Here is a 21,438-nt window from a genome sequence, read left to right as displayed (position 1 = left end):
TTTGTTTTGAATAGAAAAAACACTTTCCTATTACTCGGGGATCCATGCCTTTCTAATTTTTTATAATATATAAATTGAAAAAAAGCGAGTGGTTAATTTAAAAGTGTTGTTAGATTTTTTTTATAACTATGTTATTGATACGAAGTGTCATCAATTTTGTCAATGACTAAATTTTGTTGAACAAGTTAATCGACCACTTTAGCAAAGTTTCTTCAAACCACATTTTTTATACACAAGATTTGAGTATGAGACTTTACTTAAAAAGATTGAGTTTAATACTATTCAGATTAACGATTTGTAGGTAAAGGTGTTATTAGTTTACAATGTTGAATTTACATTTTTTTTGTGAAATAGGTGGCTTAAAAGCCAAAAATGAAAACAAAATTTAAACTACACCCGCTAGATCAGCGACTAATAAGGAAAGGAGAAAGTGGGGGGGGGGGGGGGGGAGTGTCATAAACAATAAAATTCTCCCCTGACACAACTTTATGTTTGGCTAGCAAGTCAGTCATTGAATTGGTTTCTCTAAAAATATGCGAAATTGAAAAATTTGAAAAAAATATTGGATAACCAACGAATCTTTTGAATTATATCAGCACAAGGATGATTCCTAGCACACCTGTCTTTCAATAGTTTAATTGCTTCCAAAGAGTCTGATTCAAGTATGACTTGCATGCCTAGTTGACAATCCACAATAAGCTGAAACCCTTGCAAAATGACCCACAATTCTGATTGTATAACTGAGCAGCAGCTACCCATTCTTTTAGTAAAAGCAACAATTAATCCACTTTCAAAGTTTCAGATCACTGCTCCACATGAATTCTCTCTACCATTAGACACTACATCGTCACAATTAACTTTAATAAAACCCCTAGGAGGACAAATCCAAGAACCAGAGAGGGGGTTGTATGTTGGTTTATCTTCTAAGCCAAAAAAGAATGGCTAAAAAGGAGTGAAGTCATCCGAGACTCAATTTCATACGCCAACTAATTAGCATTGATGGAAAAGTGTTAAAAGACAAAAGAATTCCTTCTATGCCAAATAGAATCCAATGCCACAACAAATATAGAGGGCCACATACTTCGCCTTGCAAGATGGTGCAACATCCAGGATTGTACGTTACCTTCAGTAGATTGCATAATTAAATCCCTTCCGGGAATCCTCTTCCAAACTTCACGAGAAAGACTACAATCTCATAATATGTGGAGAGTGGTCTCCACACCTTGCATGCATAAAGACAAATTGATGTGGTAGTTAATCCGCGAGCAACCCTGATTTCATTCGTCAGAAGTCCTTCATGTGCAACACGCTAAAGGAAGCTCCTGATCTGTTCTAGGCCTTGCCACTTCTAGATAGCTCAAAAAATCGATGGTCGAGTAGGCATGTTTATTGGAGATACAACTACATAAGCTGACTTTGTTGAAAAAACACCATCCAAAGCCGGGCCCCAACAAATTACATATGATCCTGCACTACTTATAGGAAGAGGCTGATGTATAATACTCTCAAAAACTTCATGAGGAATCCAATCTTTGATACGTTCAATGTCCCAAAAGCCATGCTCATTGACGTAGTCACCGGCACATATCTAAACAGTTCCACGGGTGTAATAAAGGAATTAGCTTGCCTAATAATAGAAGATCTATTAGGCAACCAAGAATCATACCAAAATCTCACTATCCTTATGTCCTTTACCTGCCATCGAATATTTGAAGTGACATGTTGCCAGTTTGCACAGATTCCTTGCCATAAATTAAACATGGATGTCTTCCTCTGAAATTGAGGGATTAATCCATTTAAGCATTTATACTTGGATCTCTCTACTTGAACCCATAGTTTATTAGGTTCAATTATTAAACTCCATCCATTTTTTTTATCATAACTGAATTATTGATATTTCTCATGGACTGCAACCCTAGACCACTATACTATTTAGGAAGACAAATTTTATCCCACCCAATAGCATGGATCTTTCGATGATTAGAATATTCCCCTCATAAGAAGCTTCGACATAATCTATCCACTTCATCACAGACGTTATGAGGAATATGAATTGACTGCATTGTGTAAGCAAGAATGGCAGCAAGAACAAACTTGCACAAAGTGAGACGACCTACAAAGGAAAGAGAAAGAGCTTTCCATCCACTGAGTCTCGTGGTCACCTGGCAAATAACAACTTGATAATCTCTACGACGAACTTGAGTATGGTGAACAGGAATACCTAAATATCTTCCTAGATTATCAGTGCGACTAAATCCAAAAGCATTACTAATCTCCTCCCACACTGTATGATCGAAGCCGTATCCGATCAAATAAAAACAATTAAATGTAGTACTAGGAAGTGACTCCTAGGTCGTTCTCTCAAGGAATAATGCATTTAAGCCATAGGATTCAAGCAACGGAAATTAAAATAGAGGGGGGGTTTTGATTGAAAAAGAAACAAATAAATGGTAACCAAACGGTAACAAACAATAATTTAAACAGTTGGATTCCTTAACTAGATAGCTTGACCTCTTATCCTCAATTAATCTAAACATGCAAGTTACTGAGTTAAATCACATTCGAGCTCCTAATTAACCAACTAAGCGAAGATTAATTAAGAATTAAACAAAGTAAGTTGCAGTTAAGCACTTACACAACCCACTTCAATTCTCTATTTGTAAATCTCATCACAATTCACATAATCTCGTTAACTAAGCGAAAACCCAATTATATGACTTGTGAAATTAATAATGATTCGTCAATTAACTAAGCGAAAATCTAAGAACCATTCATTAAGAACTCAAATAGAGATTATGGAATGTAATTCAACTCAAAAACAACATTAAAACACCATTAACCTCAAAGAGACATTGCTATCCACATTAAGAAATCCAACCAAAGCTACTTAGCTACTCATAGCATTAGCTATTAAATTAAATCCTAAGCTAATCAACATTAAAGCCATAAATTTGAAATTAAATTCGTGTGCAGCAGCAAAGTAAAAGTAGCAACAACCTAACACAATAAAATGCAGATAACACAATAAGTAAAATAGATTGGCTCCTTGTTCGGATTGTAACTCTCTTATCCTTGGTTCACAATAAGATTGCTCTATTAACTACTTAATCCTTGTTCCATTCGAGTTAACCAACTAAGCGAAGATTAACTCAAGATTTCCCTACACGAATTAAGAAAACGTATACAACATCAACCTCTTCACAGATTAAGCAACTGTGTCATTAAGCATAGCCCATTAAGCATGGACATACTAATATAGAGGTTGAATGAAGAAGAACAAAGTAGAACAGAGACACACAAACATACCCAACCTCAAACAGAGATTACAATCCATAACAAGAAGCCAACCCAAAGGTTTTAGCCTTCCATTAAACTAGAAATGGAAATGAAAATGCAAGGAAAATGAAAATGCATTAAATCAAGTTAAAGAGTACTACAATCTAGCCTTCCATGGAGGAGGCAAAGAACAGAACTAAAATACATACAAAAGGAAAGGACAATAAAACATAAACTACAACTACAACAGAAAAAATAAACTCAAAGAAAACAAAGAGAAGGGAGGAAGAAGAACACCCAAGAGTAACTTATTTGAAGGTGTATTCAGGGATGTCTTACAATGGGAGAGTGAAGGCCTATTTATAGCCTTCATATAACACATAAGAAATATAAAATAATGGAAAAAGCTTAGACAAAACGAAATGGGAGAGTTGGTGGGATGAGTTGGTGGGATGAGTTGGATTCCATATTCTTTTCCGCACCGAGTTGTTTTCCACCGAATTAGACCTTCTAGATGATCGAATTGGCCGACGGCGCCTTCTGCAAATATTTAGGTCTTTGTCTTAGCTTTCCAGGGCCACCGAGTTTGCACCATTTGGATCACTACAGCCCAAGTTATGCCCTGAAGACCGAGACATGTTCATCAGCCCAAAAACAGCGAAAATTTAGAATAATAATTCCCAACTATCCAATTTGGCCCAACAACACACATATCTATCTAAATCCTATAATTAACCATGAATGGAATGTAAAATAGCTAAATTGAAGGATAAGATACATATCAAATTATGACTTATCAAATACCCCCACACTTAGCTTTTTGCACTCCCGGGCAAAATCAAATCACGAAACAACCCAACAAGAGAAACATAAGGAAGAGAAGATTTTGTTAACCAGCACGAATCCAAGGAAAATGTAAGGAACAAATAACTTGTACACTTTCAGTCAAAGCAACCAAATATCCATGAACATCATTGAAATACCTCAAAACATGATAAGCACATCAATCAGTTCAAGAGGTGAATCAAAAGCAACCAAACCTCACAGGATCACTCAAGTGTATCTCTCAAGTGTAGAGTGTATAAGGTAAATGAAATTCCGCTCAATGCACTCAAGAAAGCAAGCAACACACAAGACTTGGCAAGCCTCTACAATCAAACACTCGAAAACATATACATATTCAGATCAAAAGGACTTTTCAGGGTTGTAATGGGGCCAAGGATAAGGGAGGATAAAATATGGATGAGAAGCTGAAAGCTAAAGAGAATAGAGGAGCAATGGGGAACAAGTGAAAATACAATAAAAACACACCCAAAACCCCTAATTCTAATCCTCTTCTTGACTCCACCAAACACTTTTATTTACTATTTTTTTTTTCTTTTCTTATCTTGTCTCTTTTTTCTTTTCATTTTTTTTTTTCGAATTTGATAATGATTTTTTTTTTTCTATTTTTCTATTTTTTTTTTTTGCAAGAGACAAGATATTAAACATATTTACACAATAAAAAGTACAAGGAGCCAATAAAATCAACTAGCCAATTCACATGAATCCAATGAGCACACACGCCCCCACACTTGTTCCCAAAACAATTCCAAAGCTCCAAAATTCCCTAAGGTTAAGGTAATCATGGTTTTTCACTTAAGGCTAATGATGAGCTTCAAAACAAAGAAAAGGGATAAACATAGGCTCAAAGGGGCTATCAAGGGGTTAAATCAAGGTAAGCTTATTTGGCTAGAGGATCAAGAACAAAATTGCCTTTATCACTTCCATACATGCATATCAATCAAGAATCATCAAAAAGAGTCAAGCCAAGGCACATGTGCAAGCAGTCAAGAGGCATAAAATTTCCAAGAAAGAATCATGAAGGCTCCAATCCTCACACAGGGTATATAATTCACTTTCAAAACAACCTCTCAAACCTCAAGATAAACTCAACATGCCAAGGAATACAAGAATTCAGTCCATGAAATATTCGGAAACTCAAAACCAAGAGTGAAACAAGTATTTATTACCTATACAGATCCAAGAATTCACAAGGAAAACCAAAAACGTAAAAAATAACAAAAGACCAAAACATGATTACTGTTAAGTGCTACTCATCGCCATAACATGATTCAAACTAACACATAACACAACACTAAAATTATTCAGATTTTTTTTTTTTTTTTTCATTTTTTTACATCACTCCAAACTGAAATAAAACACAACTGAACACATAAACATACTGAGAATTTATTCAACCCAACACACACACACAAACTAGAATCCTAAGACAAAAAACCATTATTCCCCGGCAACGGCGCCAAATTTGATCGAAGCCGTATCCGATCAAATAAAAACAATTAAATGTAGTACTAGGAAGTGACTCCTAGGTCGTTCTCTCAAGGAATAATGCATTTAAGCCATAGGATTCAAGCAACGGAAATTAAAATAGAGGGGGGGTTTTGATTGAAAAAGAAACAAATAAATGGTAACCAAACGGTAACAAACAATAATTTAAACAGTTGGATTCCTTAACTAGATAGCTTGACCTCTTATCCTCAATTAATCTAAACATGCAAGTTACTGAGTTAAATCACATTCGAGCTCCTAATTAACCAACTAAGCGAAGATTAATTAAGAATTAAACAAAGTAAGTTGCAGTTAAGCACTTACACAACCCACTTCAATTCTCTATTTGTAAATCTCATCACAATTCACATAATCTCGTTAACTAAGCGAAAACCCAATTATATGACTTGTGAAATTATTAATGGTTCGTCAATTAACTAAGCGAAAATATTAGAACCATTCATTAAGGACTTAATTAGAGATTATGGAACATAATTCAACTCAAAAACAATATTACAATACCATTAACCTCAAAGAGACGTTGCTATCCACATTAAGAAATCCAACCAAAGCTACTTAGCTACTCATAGCATTAGCTATTAAATTAAATCCTAAGCTAATCAACATTAAAGCCATAAATTTGAAATTAAATTCGTGTGCAGCAGCAAAGTAAAAGTAGCAACAACCTAACACAATAAAATGCAGATAACACAATAAGTAAAATAGATTGGCTCCTTGTTCGGATTGTAACTCTCTTATCCTTGGTTCACAATAAGATTGCTCTATTAACTACTTAATCCTTGTTCCATCCGAGTTAACCAACTAAGCGAAGATTAACTCAAGATTTCCCTACACGAATTAAGAAAACGTATACAACATCAACCTCTTCACAGATTAAGCAACTGTGTCATTAAGCATAGCCCATTAAGCATGGACATACTAATATAGAGGTTGAATGAAGAAGAACAAAGTAGAACAGAGACACACAAACATACCCAACCTCAAACAGAGATTACAATCCATAACAAGAAGCCAACCCAAAGGTTTTAGCCTTCCATTAAACTAGAAATGGAAATGAAAATGCAAGGAAAATGAAAATGCATTAAATCAAGTTAAAGAGTACTACAATCTAGCCTTCCATGGAGGAGGCAAAGAACAGAACTAAAATACATACAAAAGGAAAGGACAATAAAACATAAACTACAACTACAACAGAAAAAATAAACTCAAAGAAAACAAAGAGAAGGGAGGAAGAAGAACACCCAAGAGTAACTTATTTGAAGGTGTATTCAGGGATGTCTTACAATGGGAGAGTGAAGGCCTATTTATAGCCTTCATATAACACATAAGAAATATAAAATAATGGAAAAAGCTTAGACAAAACGAAATGGGAGAGTTGGTGGGATGAGTTGGTGGGATGAGTTGGATTCCATATTCTTTTCCGCACCGAGTTGTTTTCCACCGAATTAGACCTTCTAGATGATCGAATTGGCCGACGGCGCCTTCTGCAAATATTTAGGTCTTTGTCTTAGCTTTCCAGGGCCACCGAGTTTGCACCATTTGGATCACTACAGCCCAAGTTATGCCCTGAAGACCGAGACATGTTCATCAGCCCAAAAACAGCGAAAATTTAGAATAATAATTCCCAACTATCCAATTTGGCCCAACAACACACATATCTATCTAAATCCTATAATTAACCATGAATGGAATGTAAAATAGCTAAATTGAAGGATAAGATACATATCAAATTATGACTTATCACTGTATAAGCTACGTTTTCAGAGAAGAAGATTCTTGTTTTCTCCACATTGACTTTTTGACCCGAACTACTGTAGAAAAGGTCTAGACATGATTGTATTACTTCAACTTGATCCATTGATGTTTTCGCAAATAACACAAGATCATCTGCAAAGGCAAGTTAAGGGAGGGGAGGGCCATCTCTAGAAAGTTTAATTGCTTTTCAACCTCCAGAATCAACAACTAGTTTAATAAGATGAAAGAGGCGTTCCATACAAAGAACAAACAAATATGGAGAAATAGGATCGCCTTGAAGAACTTCACGTGATGGTAGGAATTCCTCCAAAACCTCGCCATTCCAAAGCATGTGGAGTCTAAGAGAGGAAATGAAGCTGAAATTAGGTCTACAAGATTAAGCGGAAGGCCAATATCTATAAGTGTATCCTTCACAAAGCTCCACCTTAACCTGTCATAGGCTTTCTCAAGGTCGATTTTGATAATCATCCATCCTTTCTTACCTATCTTGCTTCTCATAGAATGAATAACTTCCTAGAAAATGATAATGTTATACTTGCTATGTCTATGTGGAATAAAACTGCATTGATTGGGATGCACCAACTTTTCCATCACGTTACTGAGCCGGTGGGCCAATACTTTGGTTAAAATCTTGTAAGAAACATTGCACAACCCAATAGGACGCATTTGTTTTAGATGTGTGACATTCTCTACATAAAAAGAATAAAATTAGTAAGTTACATTTTACAGGGTGAAAAATCGATCCACCAAAAAAAAATTATTGCCTTTATTTATAGTTACTTATTATAGATTTATCTTATCTTATAAGTTAAAAAGTAATTGTTAATGCTAAAATCAATCACTCAATCCATATAAATTAAATACGAACGACTATAAAGTATAAGAGCATTTTTAGGAATTTTACTTCAAAGAGAGGGTTTTGTAGAATTATTTTAACTACATATATAATTTTATTTTTTTTATCATAATTATTTATGAATAAAATTTTAATATTAAAATAAATTATCAATAAATAAAAACAATCTTGTACTACAATGTAAATTAATTATCATAAATTTAAACTATAATTTATATGTTTAAAAATATCTATCTATTTAAATTTTATATATAATTTATATATTTAAATATAATATTTATTTATATACATAATTTATTATAAATTTTAGTTATATTTAGTATGAACATTGCATATACTAAAATACTAGTTTATATATACTCTAGGAGTAATTCTACCTAGACTTACTTCATTTAATAACTCATATTTTACATCAAATTTCAACAATTCAATCGTTGAATTTAAAGTTCTTAATTTATAGATCAAAATATATTCATTTCAAAATATACAAAAATATAAACATTTTGATTACATTCAAATTGTTATTTAATTTTAACAAAATTTGATATACATATACAAGATGATATGAAGTTATATATAATTCAGCGGTTAATTCATATTTAATTATAGGTTATTAAGTTATGTAATAATTGTTAAAGTTACATCAATATCGTTTGAACTCTCCTTTGTTTCTATATAGAGAGAGAGAGTTCAAATGACATCGATGTAATTTTTAAATGTATATTACATTAATTTTGATCTATAAGAATGAAACATCAAATCATATTTGATTATAATATCAAATTTTGTATGTACGATCTTGGAGTAAAAATATTTGAATTTAATCGTAAGTTTTGAAAAGTTCATAGTTAATAAAAAGTCATAGAGCAATCTAATAGTTGATAAAAGGTACATTGATATGGTTTGAATTCTCCTCGTTCATATATATATATATATATATATATATATATATATATATATATATATATATATATATATATATATATATATATATATATATATATATATATAGCGGGGTTATAATTACAACGGTGTAACTTTTACTAAGTATTACACCGCTCAATATCTTTATATTAATTATGAATTTTGTAAATCCAACCGTTAGATTGAAAGTTCATATCACTTTATACGTGTATATCAAATTTTGTTAAAATTAACTTGAAGGTAATCAAAGTGTTCACATTTTAGTGTATTTTGAAATGAATATATTATGTCAATTTTGTTTTATAAAAATGAAGTATCAAATAATCTTGGATTAATATAAAATTTTGTATATATGATCTAAGAGATATGAACTTTTAATCTAACGGTTGGATTTACAAAATTCACATTTAATATAAAGTTATTGAGTGGTGTAATATTTAGTGTTCTCACCTGAGATTGGATCGGTGACGATTTCTCCGATGAGATTGGTAAGCCTCCACTGGTTCGTAGGTTGTCTGCTCCAAGGTGGGGGTGGTACCTGCAAAATAGACCCTGATGCTAAAGTTAGTACTTGATAGTGTAGATGTCTCGTATATATATTAGACGTACCTCAGTGATATTAGGGTTTTTACTGTCTACCGGCACATTGACATTTTTAGGGTTTTACCTTGTGATTGCGGCGCGGTGACAAGATTGTATTTTTATCTGTTTGATGACATAACCTCTTTGGGCCGATGTGGTGTTCCGATGTCCATGTTTCATGACCAAGCTGAGGAACTCGGCAATAATGAGTTTACTGCTTGGTCAGGCTGATAAACCTTTGATCGAGTCTTGGTCAGGTTGGTAAACCTTTGACCGAGTAGGCAACTTGGTGAGGGACAAGTCGGCAACTCAGCTAAGCCAGTACACTTAGTAAAAGTTACACCAGTGTAATTATAACTCTCTTTATATATATATATATATATATATTATTGGTGTAGCCATAACGTAACATGTGACACCCTCTACCCCATTATTAATATACAACAAATGTAACAATAAAATATTTCTTTTCTTCTTTTTGGGTAAATAAAATCTTTCATAGTTGACAAATATTTCAAATATCACAAGGTAGAAGATTCACATTCGTAACTCATAAATCATAACTACAGTGTAAAAGAATTATAAAAGAAAAGAAGTTAAGATTTTCAATACAATTTAGTGAAAAACAAGAAATCATATATATACAAATAATAATAAAGGAAATATAAATTAACTCCAGTAAAGGTGGCAGTGCCTCCTGGTTAGGAATCAATTTATATTTTCCAAATCATGTAATAAAATATAACAAAGATATTCATTCTGGTCTTTTATCAAGAACGTTCAAATTACAATTCTTAACATACATTTTCCTTGAATTATAAACTTTATCTACGTTATCTCTTCGTTAGAAATTACAAAGAAGAGAAACTAAAGTTATTAAAACAATAACATATTAAACTAAAAATAACTATGCCCCGATGTCACATCCTATCAGAGCATGCCCAATTGAAGCCTTAAGCCTCATCACCAACATCCCCATGATGCTGATCATCTGCAACACAATTTAAAACATATACAAAAACAACAAGGGAGTGAGAAACATCTCACTCAGTTTCAGGTGCAGAAATAACTGCTAGATAGCACACACACACACAACATATATAAGTCACATGTAAACAATACATAAATAGTCAATATCACATATATATACTCATTTATCATGCTTATGATGTCATGGACTCAACTCATAAATGCATGCATGTGGCGCCATACGGAAGATTCACAATTCATCGTTGGTGACCCTAAGGTACACCTGGTTACATCACTGGTGACCCTAAGGTACACCTTGTTAGCATGTTACATCGTGGGTGACCATAAAGTACACCTTGTTAGTCGTGGGTATGCGGCCTCAGCGGCACACCTGGAGTAATATATGCATATGATGCATGTCATACATTCATTATTTCATGAACTCAACATTTAACTTATTACAGAATTTCATTTAGTACATCATGTCCTCATTTGTCATAGTCTCATAATCATAGTTTGTCTCAATAGTCAATTCTTAGGTCTCATGTCATTTGTCCATATTTCACATGGTCATGTCATCAATACTCCTCATAAGGTCCGCATAGGTATTCATAGAGAGCATTCTTGTTCATATTAAAACTCATTTATTATTAACATTAATTTCATATTCATTTATTACTTCAACAAAGAAAAAGGTAGAGTAAATAGAAAATCAGACAGAACAACGGCACTTTCAGCAAAAACAAAGTAGAATAAATAGAAAATTGGACAGAACAACGGCACCTTCAACAAAAAGCAAAGTAAAGTAAATAGAAATTTAGACAGAACAACGGCACCTTCAACAAAAAGCAAAGTAGAGTAAATAGAAATTAAACAGAATAACGACAAAGGATTGGGGGCCAATCCGACAAACAACTATCCAACAATTATCCCCACACCCTTGAGCGAGGTTCTCACTCCCCCCCTTACCTGGATAGGCGGAGTTGGAACTTGGGCAGGACTTCCTCCTCTGGATCCCCTCTTTCTTTTCCTTTTCTCTCTCTTTCTCTCTCTCTCTCTTCTCTTTCTCTCTCTAGGATTTCACTTCTTCTCTGTATAAAAATTTTCACCCCCCTGCCCTATTTATAGGCAAACTGGTGTACCCGGAACGGCCCGTATTGAATTCGGAACGGCCCGTTCCGGATCCTTCGAATTTGTGCAAATTTCTCAACTGGAACGGCCCGTTCCAAAATCGGAATGGCCCGTTCCCAAAAAGCAGAACGGCCCGTTCTAAAACCAGAACGGCCCATTCTTAATCTCAGCAGAACGGCTCGTTCTCCATCCGGAACGGCCCGTTCTCCATACCAGAACGGCCCGTTCCAGGCCCGTTCTGGGACTACAAAAACCTCACATTTTCAACATTTGGAACGGCCCGTTCCACTTTTGGAACGGCCCGTTCCGAAACCCAAAATATCCCTATAACTTTATTAAAATTACGAAAATGCCATTAACAAAAATAATAATAATAAAAATTTGGGTGTTACAATTCTCCCCTCCTTTTAGAAATTTCGTCCCCGAAATTTACCTGAAAACAGAAATGGATGAGCTTCTCGCATCTTGCTTTCTAATTCCCATGTAGCACTTTCTTCAATATTTCCTCCCCAAACGACCTTAACCAAAGGGATTTCCTTTCCTCTTAGTTGTTTCACTCTCGTGTCATCAATCCTTAGAGGAACCGTTTCATAAGTAAGATTATCCTTCAACTGAATGTTGTCAGACTCAATGATATGGGAAGGATCATGGACATACTTTCTGAGTTGGGAAACATGAAAGACACTATGGAGATTTGAAAAAGATGAAGGCAAAGCAATTTGATAGGCCACTTCACCGATTCTTTTAAGAATTTGATAAGGACCAATGAAACGTGGAGTAAGCTTACGGGATTTCAGTGCTCTGCCTACTCCTGTCTAAGGAGTGACTTTAAGGAATACATGATCACCTTCTTTAAACTTAAGGTCTTTTCTCCTCTTGTCATTATAACTCTTTTGCCTACTCTGAGTTGCTCTCATCTTCTCTTGGATCATCTTAACCTATTCAGTAGTTTGTTGAACTATCTCAGGTCCTAACATGACATTCTCTCCAGGTTCTGTCCAACATAAAGGTGTTCTACACCTCCTACCATACAGAGCCTCATATGGTGCCATCCCAATACTAGAATGGTAGCTATTATTGTAGGTAAATTCTATCAAAGGTAGGAAACTATCCCAACTACCCCTACGTTCTAAGATGCAAGCCCTCAACAAGTCTTCCAAAGATTGTATGGTTCTCTCAGTTTGGCCATCTGTTTGGGGATGGTAAGCTGAACTCAATCTAAGCTTAGTGCCTAAAGCCTTATGCAAACTCTCCCAAAATCTAGAGGTGAACCTAGGATCTCTATCAGACACAATACTAGTAGGAACTCCATGCAACCTCACGATCTCACTGATGTACAACTTGGTTAACCTCTCCAAAGAGTACCTAATATTAATGGGAATAAAATGGGCAGACTTAGTCAATCTATCCACAATGACCCATATAGCATCCAAGTTCTTCACAGTCTTAGGTAACCCAACTACAAAATCCATAGAGATGCTATCCCACTTCCACACAGGCACATCTAGAGGTTGCATCAAACCTGAAGGTTTTTGGTGTTCTACCTTAGCTTTCTGACATACTAAGCAAGCATACACAAATTCCTCCACTTCCCTCTTCATCTTAGGCCACCAAAACATCTTCTTAAGGTCTTGGTACATCTTAGTGGCTCCTAGATGGATACTAAGGATACTCTTATGACCTTCTTCCAGGATTGCTCTCTTAAGTTCTGACACATTAGGAATACACAACCTATCCTTAAGTCTCAAAACTCCATCCACTCCAATTCTAAACTCACTTTTCACACCTTGATTCAACTTCTCTACCCGACTCAATAAGAAAGGATCCATCTTCTGACCTTCTCTAATCTCATCTATCAAGCTATTAGTCACTCTTAAAGCTCCCAACTTAATACTCTTAGAGGTCAACTCACACCCTAAGCTCATATCCCTAAACTCCTCAATCATTTGCATTTCCCTAATCATCAAGGAAGACATTCTCAAAGATTTTCTACTCAAAGCATCAGCTACAACATTAGCCTTGCCAGGGTGATAATTCAATTGAAAGTCATAATCCTTAAGAAACTCTAACCATCTCCTCTGCCTCATATTCAATTCCTTTTGGTCAAACAAGTACTTAAGGCTTTTATGGTCACTAAAAACCTCAAATCTAGACCCAAACAAGTAATGTCTCCACAACTTGAGCACAAAAACTATTGCAGCTAACTCAAGGTCATGGGTAGGATAGTTTTGCTCATGAATTTTAAGTTGTCTTGAAGCATAGGCTACTACCTTACCCTCTTGCATAAGCACTCCTCCTAAACCCAATTTAGAAGCATCACAAAATACCTCAAAAGTCTTACTAGGATCAGGTAATACTAACACAGGAGCACTAGTTAATCTCCTCTTAAGTTCTTGAAAACTTTCCTCACACTTAGAATCCCACACAAAAGGTTGGTCTTTCTTCGTCAGCTTAGTCAAAGGAAGAGCTAACCTAGAGAAATTCTCTATAAACCTTCTGTAATAACCGGCTAGTCCTAAGAAACTCCTAATCTCAAATACTGATTTAGGTGTTCTCCACTCTAACACAGCTTCTACCTTAGCAGGATCTACAGCTATCCCACCCTTGGATATCACATGTCCTAGAAAGTTCACACTATCCAACCAAAATTCACATTTTGACAATTTAGCATACAACTGTTTCTCCTTAAGGGTTTGAAGAACGATCCTAAGGTGCTCAACATGCTCTTCCCTAGTCTTGGAATACACTAGGATATCATCTATGAAGACCACTACAAATCTATCCAAGTAAGGGTGAAAGATCCTATTCATGTAGTCCATAAAAACACCAGGTGCATTAGTCACACCAAAAGGCATAACTAAATACTCATAGTGCCCATAGCGGGTTCTAAAGGCAGTCTTAGGAACATCCTCAGTTCTCACTCTAATCTGATGGTATCCTGACCTTAAATCTATCTTACTGAACACACCAGCTCCAACTAGTTGATCCATAAGGTCATCTATCCTAGGCAAAGGATACTTATTCTTAATGGTCACTTTATTCAGTTGCCTATAATCTACGCACAACCTCATGCTCCCATCTTTCTTCTTAACCAATAAAACAGGCGCTCCCCAAGGCGAAACACTAGGCCTAATGAATTGTTTTCCTTGTAATTCCTCTATTTGTTTCTTAAGTTCAACTAACTCTTTAGGGGACATCCTATAGGGTGCTATAGATATAGGTGGGGTACCTGGTACTAAGTCTATGCTAAACTCAATCTCTCTCTCAGGTGGTAAACTAGACACATCTTTAGGAAATACTTCTGGAAATTCTCTCACTAAGGGAATTTCATCTAGCTTACTATCAGTCTCAAGTGTTAAAGAAGCTAAGATCATGTACACTCTTTCATTGTCTTTTAAACAAGTTTTAATGTCAGCAGCACTAAGAAATTCCGTACTCTTACATTCACCAAAGGAAATAGATTTCTCAAAGCAGTTTAAAAGGACATGGTGAGAAGATAACCAATCCATGCCAAGAATTACATCTAATTGACTAAGAGGCAAACAAATTAAGTCAACTAGAAACTGCTTATCAGAAACTGTCAAAGGACATTTCAAACACACTAGGGATGTAGTCACAGGACCATTAGTAGGGGTTTCAACAACTAGATCAAAATCTAACAAAGACACAGGCAAATTCAATTTTTGGACACAAGAGACAGAAATAAAGGAATGAGTTGCACCAGAATCAAATAGTACAACAAAAGGAGTCTCAGCTATGAAACAAGTACCTTGTATCAAATTTTCTGACCGATAAGCTTCAGTACCACTAAGAGCAAATACTCTCCCCACAGTCTTTGGACGCTCAGTTTGCGAACCCGATCCAATAACACGTGTTCTTCGTGGTTCGGGACAGTGGGTACTGATGTGACCCTTACCCCTGCAATTGAAGCAAGTAACCTCGTTGTCATTACACTCAGACCGATTATGACCAATACGTCCACACTTTCCACATCTTCCTGAAGGAGTGGACACAGATCCTCCAACACTTTCAGTAGCACTAACAGTGGATCCTCTAGTAAATGACTTGCTTTTATTAGCAGCAACTTTATTCCCTTGAAATCTAGTAGGAGCGAAATAAGGCTTACTCCTACCCGAAGTACTAGAACTCACAGCACGGATAGGACCTCCAACTCCTTTATAGAAAGCAGCACGATCACGGTTGTCCCGATCATAAATACTGCACTTATTGACCAGAGTGGGAAAGTGATATATCTCCTGATAGTTAATTGCAGTTTTCACTTCAGGACGCAGACCATTTACAAATTTTATGCATTTAGCTCTTTCACCACCCTCACCATGGTAGTGTGTACAATAACGAACCAAAGCATCAAATTTGGCAGCATACTCTGCCACTGTGTCGTTCCCTTGATTCAGCTCAAGGAATTCCATTTCTTTCCGACTTCTCACATCATCCGGGAAATACTTCTCAAGAAAGACCTTCTTGAAGTTGTCCCAATTCAAGTGCACCCCTTTATCAATCATCCTCCGAAGTGCTCCTTCCCACCAAAAGTGAGCATCAGCAGTCAACATGAATGTGGCCAACTTCACCTTCTGAGCGATGGGACAATCCATAACATTGAAAATTTTCTCTATTTCTGTTAGCCAATTCATAGCAGCATCTGGGTCATATCCTCCTTTAAAGGTAGGTGGGTGATTTCGTTGAAATTGCTCCAACCAGTTAGGAGTAACTTCAGTCCTATTGTTATTATTCATAGCTTGTGCTAATGCTTGAAGAGCATCGGCAATCGCACGATCATTTCTACCAGCCATAGTCTAAGAAAATAATACAATCAATAAACATAATCAATCATCACACTAGCATAACAAGTTTAACAATCAGTTTAGTCCATCATTCATGTACCAAATAAACATAATAAATCAAGTAAGCATAGTAAACTCATAACTCACGGTCGATTAGATCGACCTGCTCTGATACCACTAAATGTGACACCCTCTACCCCATTATTAATATACAACAAATGTAACAATAAAATATTTCTTTTCTTCTTTTTGGGTAAATAAAATCTTTCATAGTTGACAAATATTTCAAATATCACAAGGTAGAAGATTCACATTCGTAACTCATAAATCATAACTACAGTGTAAAAGAATTATAAAAGAAAAGAAGTTAAGATTTTCAATACAATTTAGTGAAAAACAAGAAATCATATATATACAAATAATAATAAAGGAAATATAAATTAACTCCAGTAAAGGTGGCAGTGCCTCCTGGTTAGGAATCAATTTATATTTTCCAAATCATGTAATAAAATATAACAAAGATATTCATTCTGGTCTTTTATCAAGAACGTTCAAATTACAATTCTTAACATACATTTTCCTTGAATTATAAACTTTATCTACGTTATCTCTTCGTTAGAAATTACAAAGAAGAGAAACTAAAGTTATTAAAACAATAACATATTAAACTAAAAATAACTATGCCCCGATGTCACATCCTATCAGAACATGCCCAATTGAAGCCTTAAGCCTCATCACCAACATCCCCATGATGCTGATCATCTGCAACACAATTTAAAACATATACAAAAACAACAAGGGAGTGAGAAACATCTCACTCAGTTTCAGGTGCAGAAATAACTGCTAGATAGCACACACACACACAACATATATAAGTCACATGTAAACAATACATAAATAGTCAATATCACATATATATACTCATTTATCATGCTTATGATGTCATGGACTCAACTCATAAATGCATGCATGTGGCGCCATACGGAAGATTCACAATTCATCGTTGGTGACCCTAAGGTACACCTGGTTACATCACTGGTGACCCTAAGGTACACCTTGTTAGCATGTTACATCGTGGGTGACCATAAAGTACACCTTGTTAGTCGTGGGTATGCGGCCTCAGCGGCACACCTGGAGTAATATATGCATATGATGCATGTCATACATTCATTATTTCATGAACTCAACATTTAACTTATTACAGAATTTCATTTAGTACATCATGTCCTCATTTGTCATAGTCTCATAATCATAGTTTGTCTCAATAGTCAATTCTTAGGTCTCATGTCATTTGTCCATATTTCACATGGTCATGTCATCAATACTCCTCATAAGGTCCGCATAGGTATTCATAGAGAGCATTCTTGTTCATATTAAAACTCATTTATTATTAACATTAATTTCATATTCATTTATTACTTCAACAAAGAAAAAGGTAGAGTAAATAGAAAATCAGACAGAACAACGGCACTTTCAGCAAAAACAAAGTAGAATAAATAGAAAATTGGACAGAACAACGGCACCTTCAACAAAAAGCAAAGTAAAGTAAATAGAAATTTAGACAGAACAACGGCACCTTCAACAAAAAGCAAAGTAGAGTAAATAGAAATTAAACAGAATAACGACAAAGGATTGGGGGCCAATCCGACAAACAACTATCCAACAATTATCCCCACACCCTTGAGCGAGGTTCTCACTCCCCCCCTTACCTGGATAGGCGGAGTTGGAACTTGGGCAGGACCTCCTCCTCTGGATCCCCTCTTTCTTTTCCTTTTCTCTCTCTTTCTCTCTCTCTCTCTTCTCTTTCTCTCTCTAGGATTTCACTTCTTCTCTGTATAAAAATTTTCACCCCCCTGCCCTATTTATAGGCAAACTGGTGTACCCGGAACGGCCCGTATTGAATTCGGAACGGCCCGTTCCGGATCCTTCGAATTTGTGCAAATTTCTCAACTGGAACGGCCCGTTCCAAAATCGGAACGGCCCGTTCCCAAAAAGCAGAACGGCCCGTTCTAAAACCAGAACGGCCCGTTCTTAATCTCAGCAGAACGGCTCGTTCTCCATCCGGAACGGCCCGTTCTCCATACCAGAACGGCCCGTTCCAGGCCCGTTCTGGGACTACAAAAACCTCACATTTTCAACATTTGGAACGGCCCGTTCCGAAACCCAAAATATCCCTATAACTTTATTAAAATTACGAAAATGCCATTAACAAAAATAATAATAATAAAAATTTGGGTGTTACATAACAACTAGCACAGTTGCACATTAATTATCTTATCGGTTCCTAATTGAAAATTTGCATCCGAATAACTCTAAATTTTTGAGTTTAGATTGTCAGCCAAGTAGTCGAGATTCATTTTATTTACAACTGGATCGTTATCTGATTCTTAAAATAAGCTTGACATCAAGATTCGAATATTAGTTAGGGACATACCTTTGAGTAAGGCTATTAAATTGGATTCTCAATAATTTATTACCACAATAATTAAATGTTAAAATCACTGGCTTTATGGTCAAAATTTGTTTCCACCTTTACATTTTCGATTTTAGCTCAAATGTGAAAGTGATAATTTTTATTTTTATTCTTACCAATATATTTTTATATGAGACTCCTATAATCAAAGAACTGGTAGGGAATAAAAAATCATCAAGGGATTTCAGAATTGTATTTTTTTAAATAAAAGTTGTGTTTAATCTCCATTTTAAATATGAAAATGTGACTGATTGTATCACTTTACTTCTATGCAATAAATTCATTCGAGACCTTGATTAGTGAATAAGCTTCAGAAATCTATTTGTTAAAATCGAATTTGATAATAATCTTAACTCTGATTTAGAACAAGTACATGCAAACTCGTACAAAAAAATGTTGGATTTTTTCTTCTCCAAATCGAATTTACGACAGATTCAAAATTCTTTTGTGGGTTTCAAAGTTATTAATATAACATAATCAAATTTTGAGATAGACTAACTGATTGAATACATGAAATATGTAAAAGATAAAGACACAATGAATGTAAATGAAAACATTTAAATTGATTATATTCAATGAATGTCAAATTCAAAGGGAGTTTTAGGTTTCCCTTGAAAGTACAAGAGTTAGGTAATTGTCTCAATGGGAAAGTGTGCACAAGAAAGAATGTCCATGATTGATACAAGCTAAATAGAAGAGTTAAGTTTGCACATAGATGAATGGGTCTAAGTGATGGGCCTTTATAACAAACTTATTTTATTAAATTCGTTGAAAATATAATCAATCTAAAATCTACATTTTACATTGGCATTCATTTAACCGATTGAAAAAATATATTTTTCTACAATAATTAAACCACAACTAAATTAATTAAAAAATTCATTTAATTACCAAAATACCACTATCTTTTTTGTTTTTAAAATCAGTTGATAAATAATCGATTTAGAAACCTGTTATAAAATCTATGTTTTACACTAGTGGAAGAATAAATGAAAAAATTAAATGACTGAAAGTGTAAAGAACTAAAAGAGAATTTGAATAAGGAGAAAAAATTGACAGTATTTTAAACACATGTAGTTAAAGTTTAAAATATACATGTTACTCCAAAAATAATAGCCATTTTACACTACTAGAAAAATTAATATTTATGAAGAATTTTTGTGACGAAAAAATATCGTCACTAATAGTGACGAATTTTGTGAGGGAATTTTAATTTTTGTGACAGACTACCATTTATTGAAGTTTGTGACGGATTTTGTGACAGATTAAATTTTGTCTCTAAAAAATCCGTTAGTGAATAAAAAAATAAAATTAGTGACGGATTAAATTTTGTCTCTAAAAAATTCGTCACAAAAACTGTCACTGAATAAAAAAAAAATTAGTGACGGATTTTGTGACGAATTTTTTAGAGACAAAATTTAATCCGTCACAAAATTCGTCACTAAATAAAAAAAAATTTGTGACGGATTTTTTAGAGACAAAATTTAATCCGTCACAAAATCCATCACTGAATAAAAAAATAAAATTAGTGACGAATTTTTTAGAGAAAAAAGTTAGAGCGGCACAAAATTCGTCACTGAATAAAAAAATAAAATTAGTGACAAATTAAGTTCCTCTATAAATATTCTCTCACAAAAATGCGTCATAATAATATAATAAATAAGTCAGTATCGGATTTTGCAACAGAATTTTTGTCAACATTTATGAAGAATTATTGATCCCTATCAAAATATTAAATTTTATTTATGAAATTTTTATATGTAAGAATTATGCAGAATTAAAGAATATATGTTAAATTGTTTTTTAAAATTATGACAAATTAATCCATCAAAAAATTTATATTTTTGATGAAAAAAATTTAGTAAGAAAAGTTATATTATCAATGGAATATGTTCGACAAATTTATATTTGTCAAAAATGTAAAAAAATTTTACGAAAATTGACAATTAACTTTTACTAAGTATTACACCGCTCAATTAACTTTATATTAAATGAGAATTTTGTAAATCCAATCGTTAAATTGAAAATTCTTTACTCTTAAATCATATGTACAAAATTTTATGTATATATAGAGAGAGAGAGTATATATACATATATATATATATATATAGAGAGAGAGAGAGAGAGAGAGAGAGAGAGAGAGAGTGGAGGAATCAAATAACTTACAAAATAACTTTTGGTAAAGTTATTCTGCTCAATAATTCATGGCGTGTGTTTAGGGATGGCAACGGGGCCCCATGGGGGCGGATAATAGTAAACCCGCCCCCGCCCCGCTTAATGAAAATTGGTCCATACCCACCCCATATCCGCGCGGGTAT

General features: G+C 34.5%; 1 protein-coding gene across 1 annotated transcript; it reads right to left on the bottom strand.

Annotated features, from left to right (window-relative positions):
* Positions 1–10,387: 10,387 nt before the first annotated feature.
* On the bottom strand, positions 10,388–19,919 carry LOC109802687 (transposon Ty3-I Gag-Pol polyprotein). Its single transcript, XM_083070840.1, has 2 exons — positions 18,357–19,919; positions 10,388–17,409 (listed from the first exon to the last, which is right to left on the bottom strand). Exon 2 carries the CDS (start codon positions 16,654–16,656, stop codon positions 12,784–12,786), a length of 3,873 nt encoding a protein of 1,290 aa, XP_082926966.1. The 5' UTR covers positions 16,657–17,409; positions 18,357–19,919; the 3' UTR covers positions 10,388–12,783.
* Between the last annotated feature and the right edge of the window lie 1,519 nt (positions 19,920–21,438).

This window comes from Cajanus cajan, chromosome 3 (assembly GCF_000230855.2).
Source record: "Cajanus cajan strain Asha chromosome 3, NIPB_CcT2T_4, whole genome shotgun sequence".
NCBI lineage: Eukaryota > Viridiplantae > Streptophyta > Magnoliopsida > Fabales > Fabaceae > Cajanus > Cajanus cajan.
Note: the sequence above shows the minus strand (reverse complement) of the source record. Positions and strands in the feature narration are given on the sequence as shown.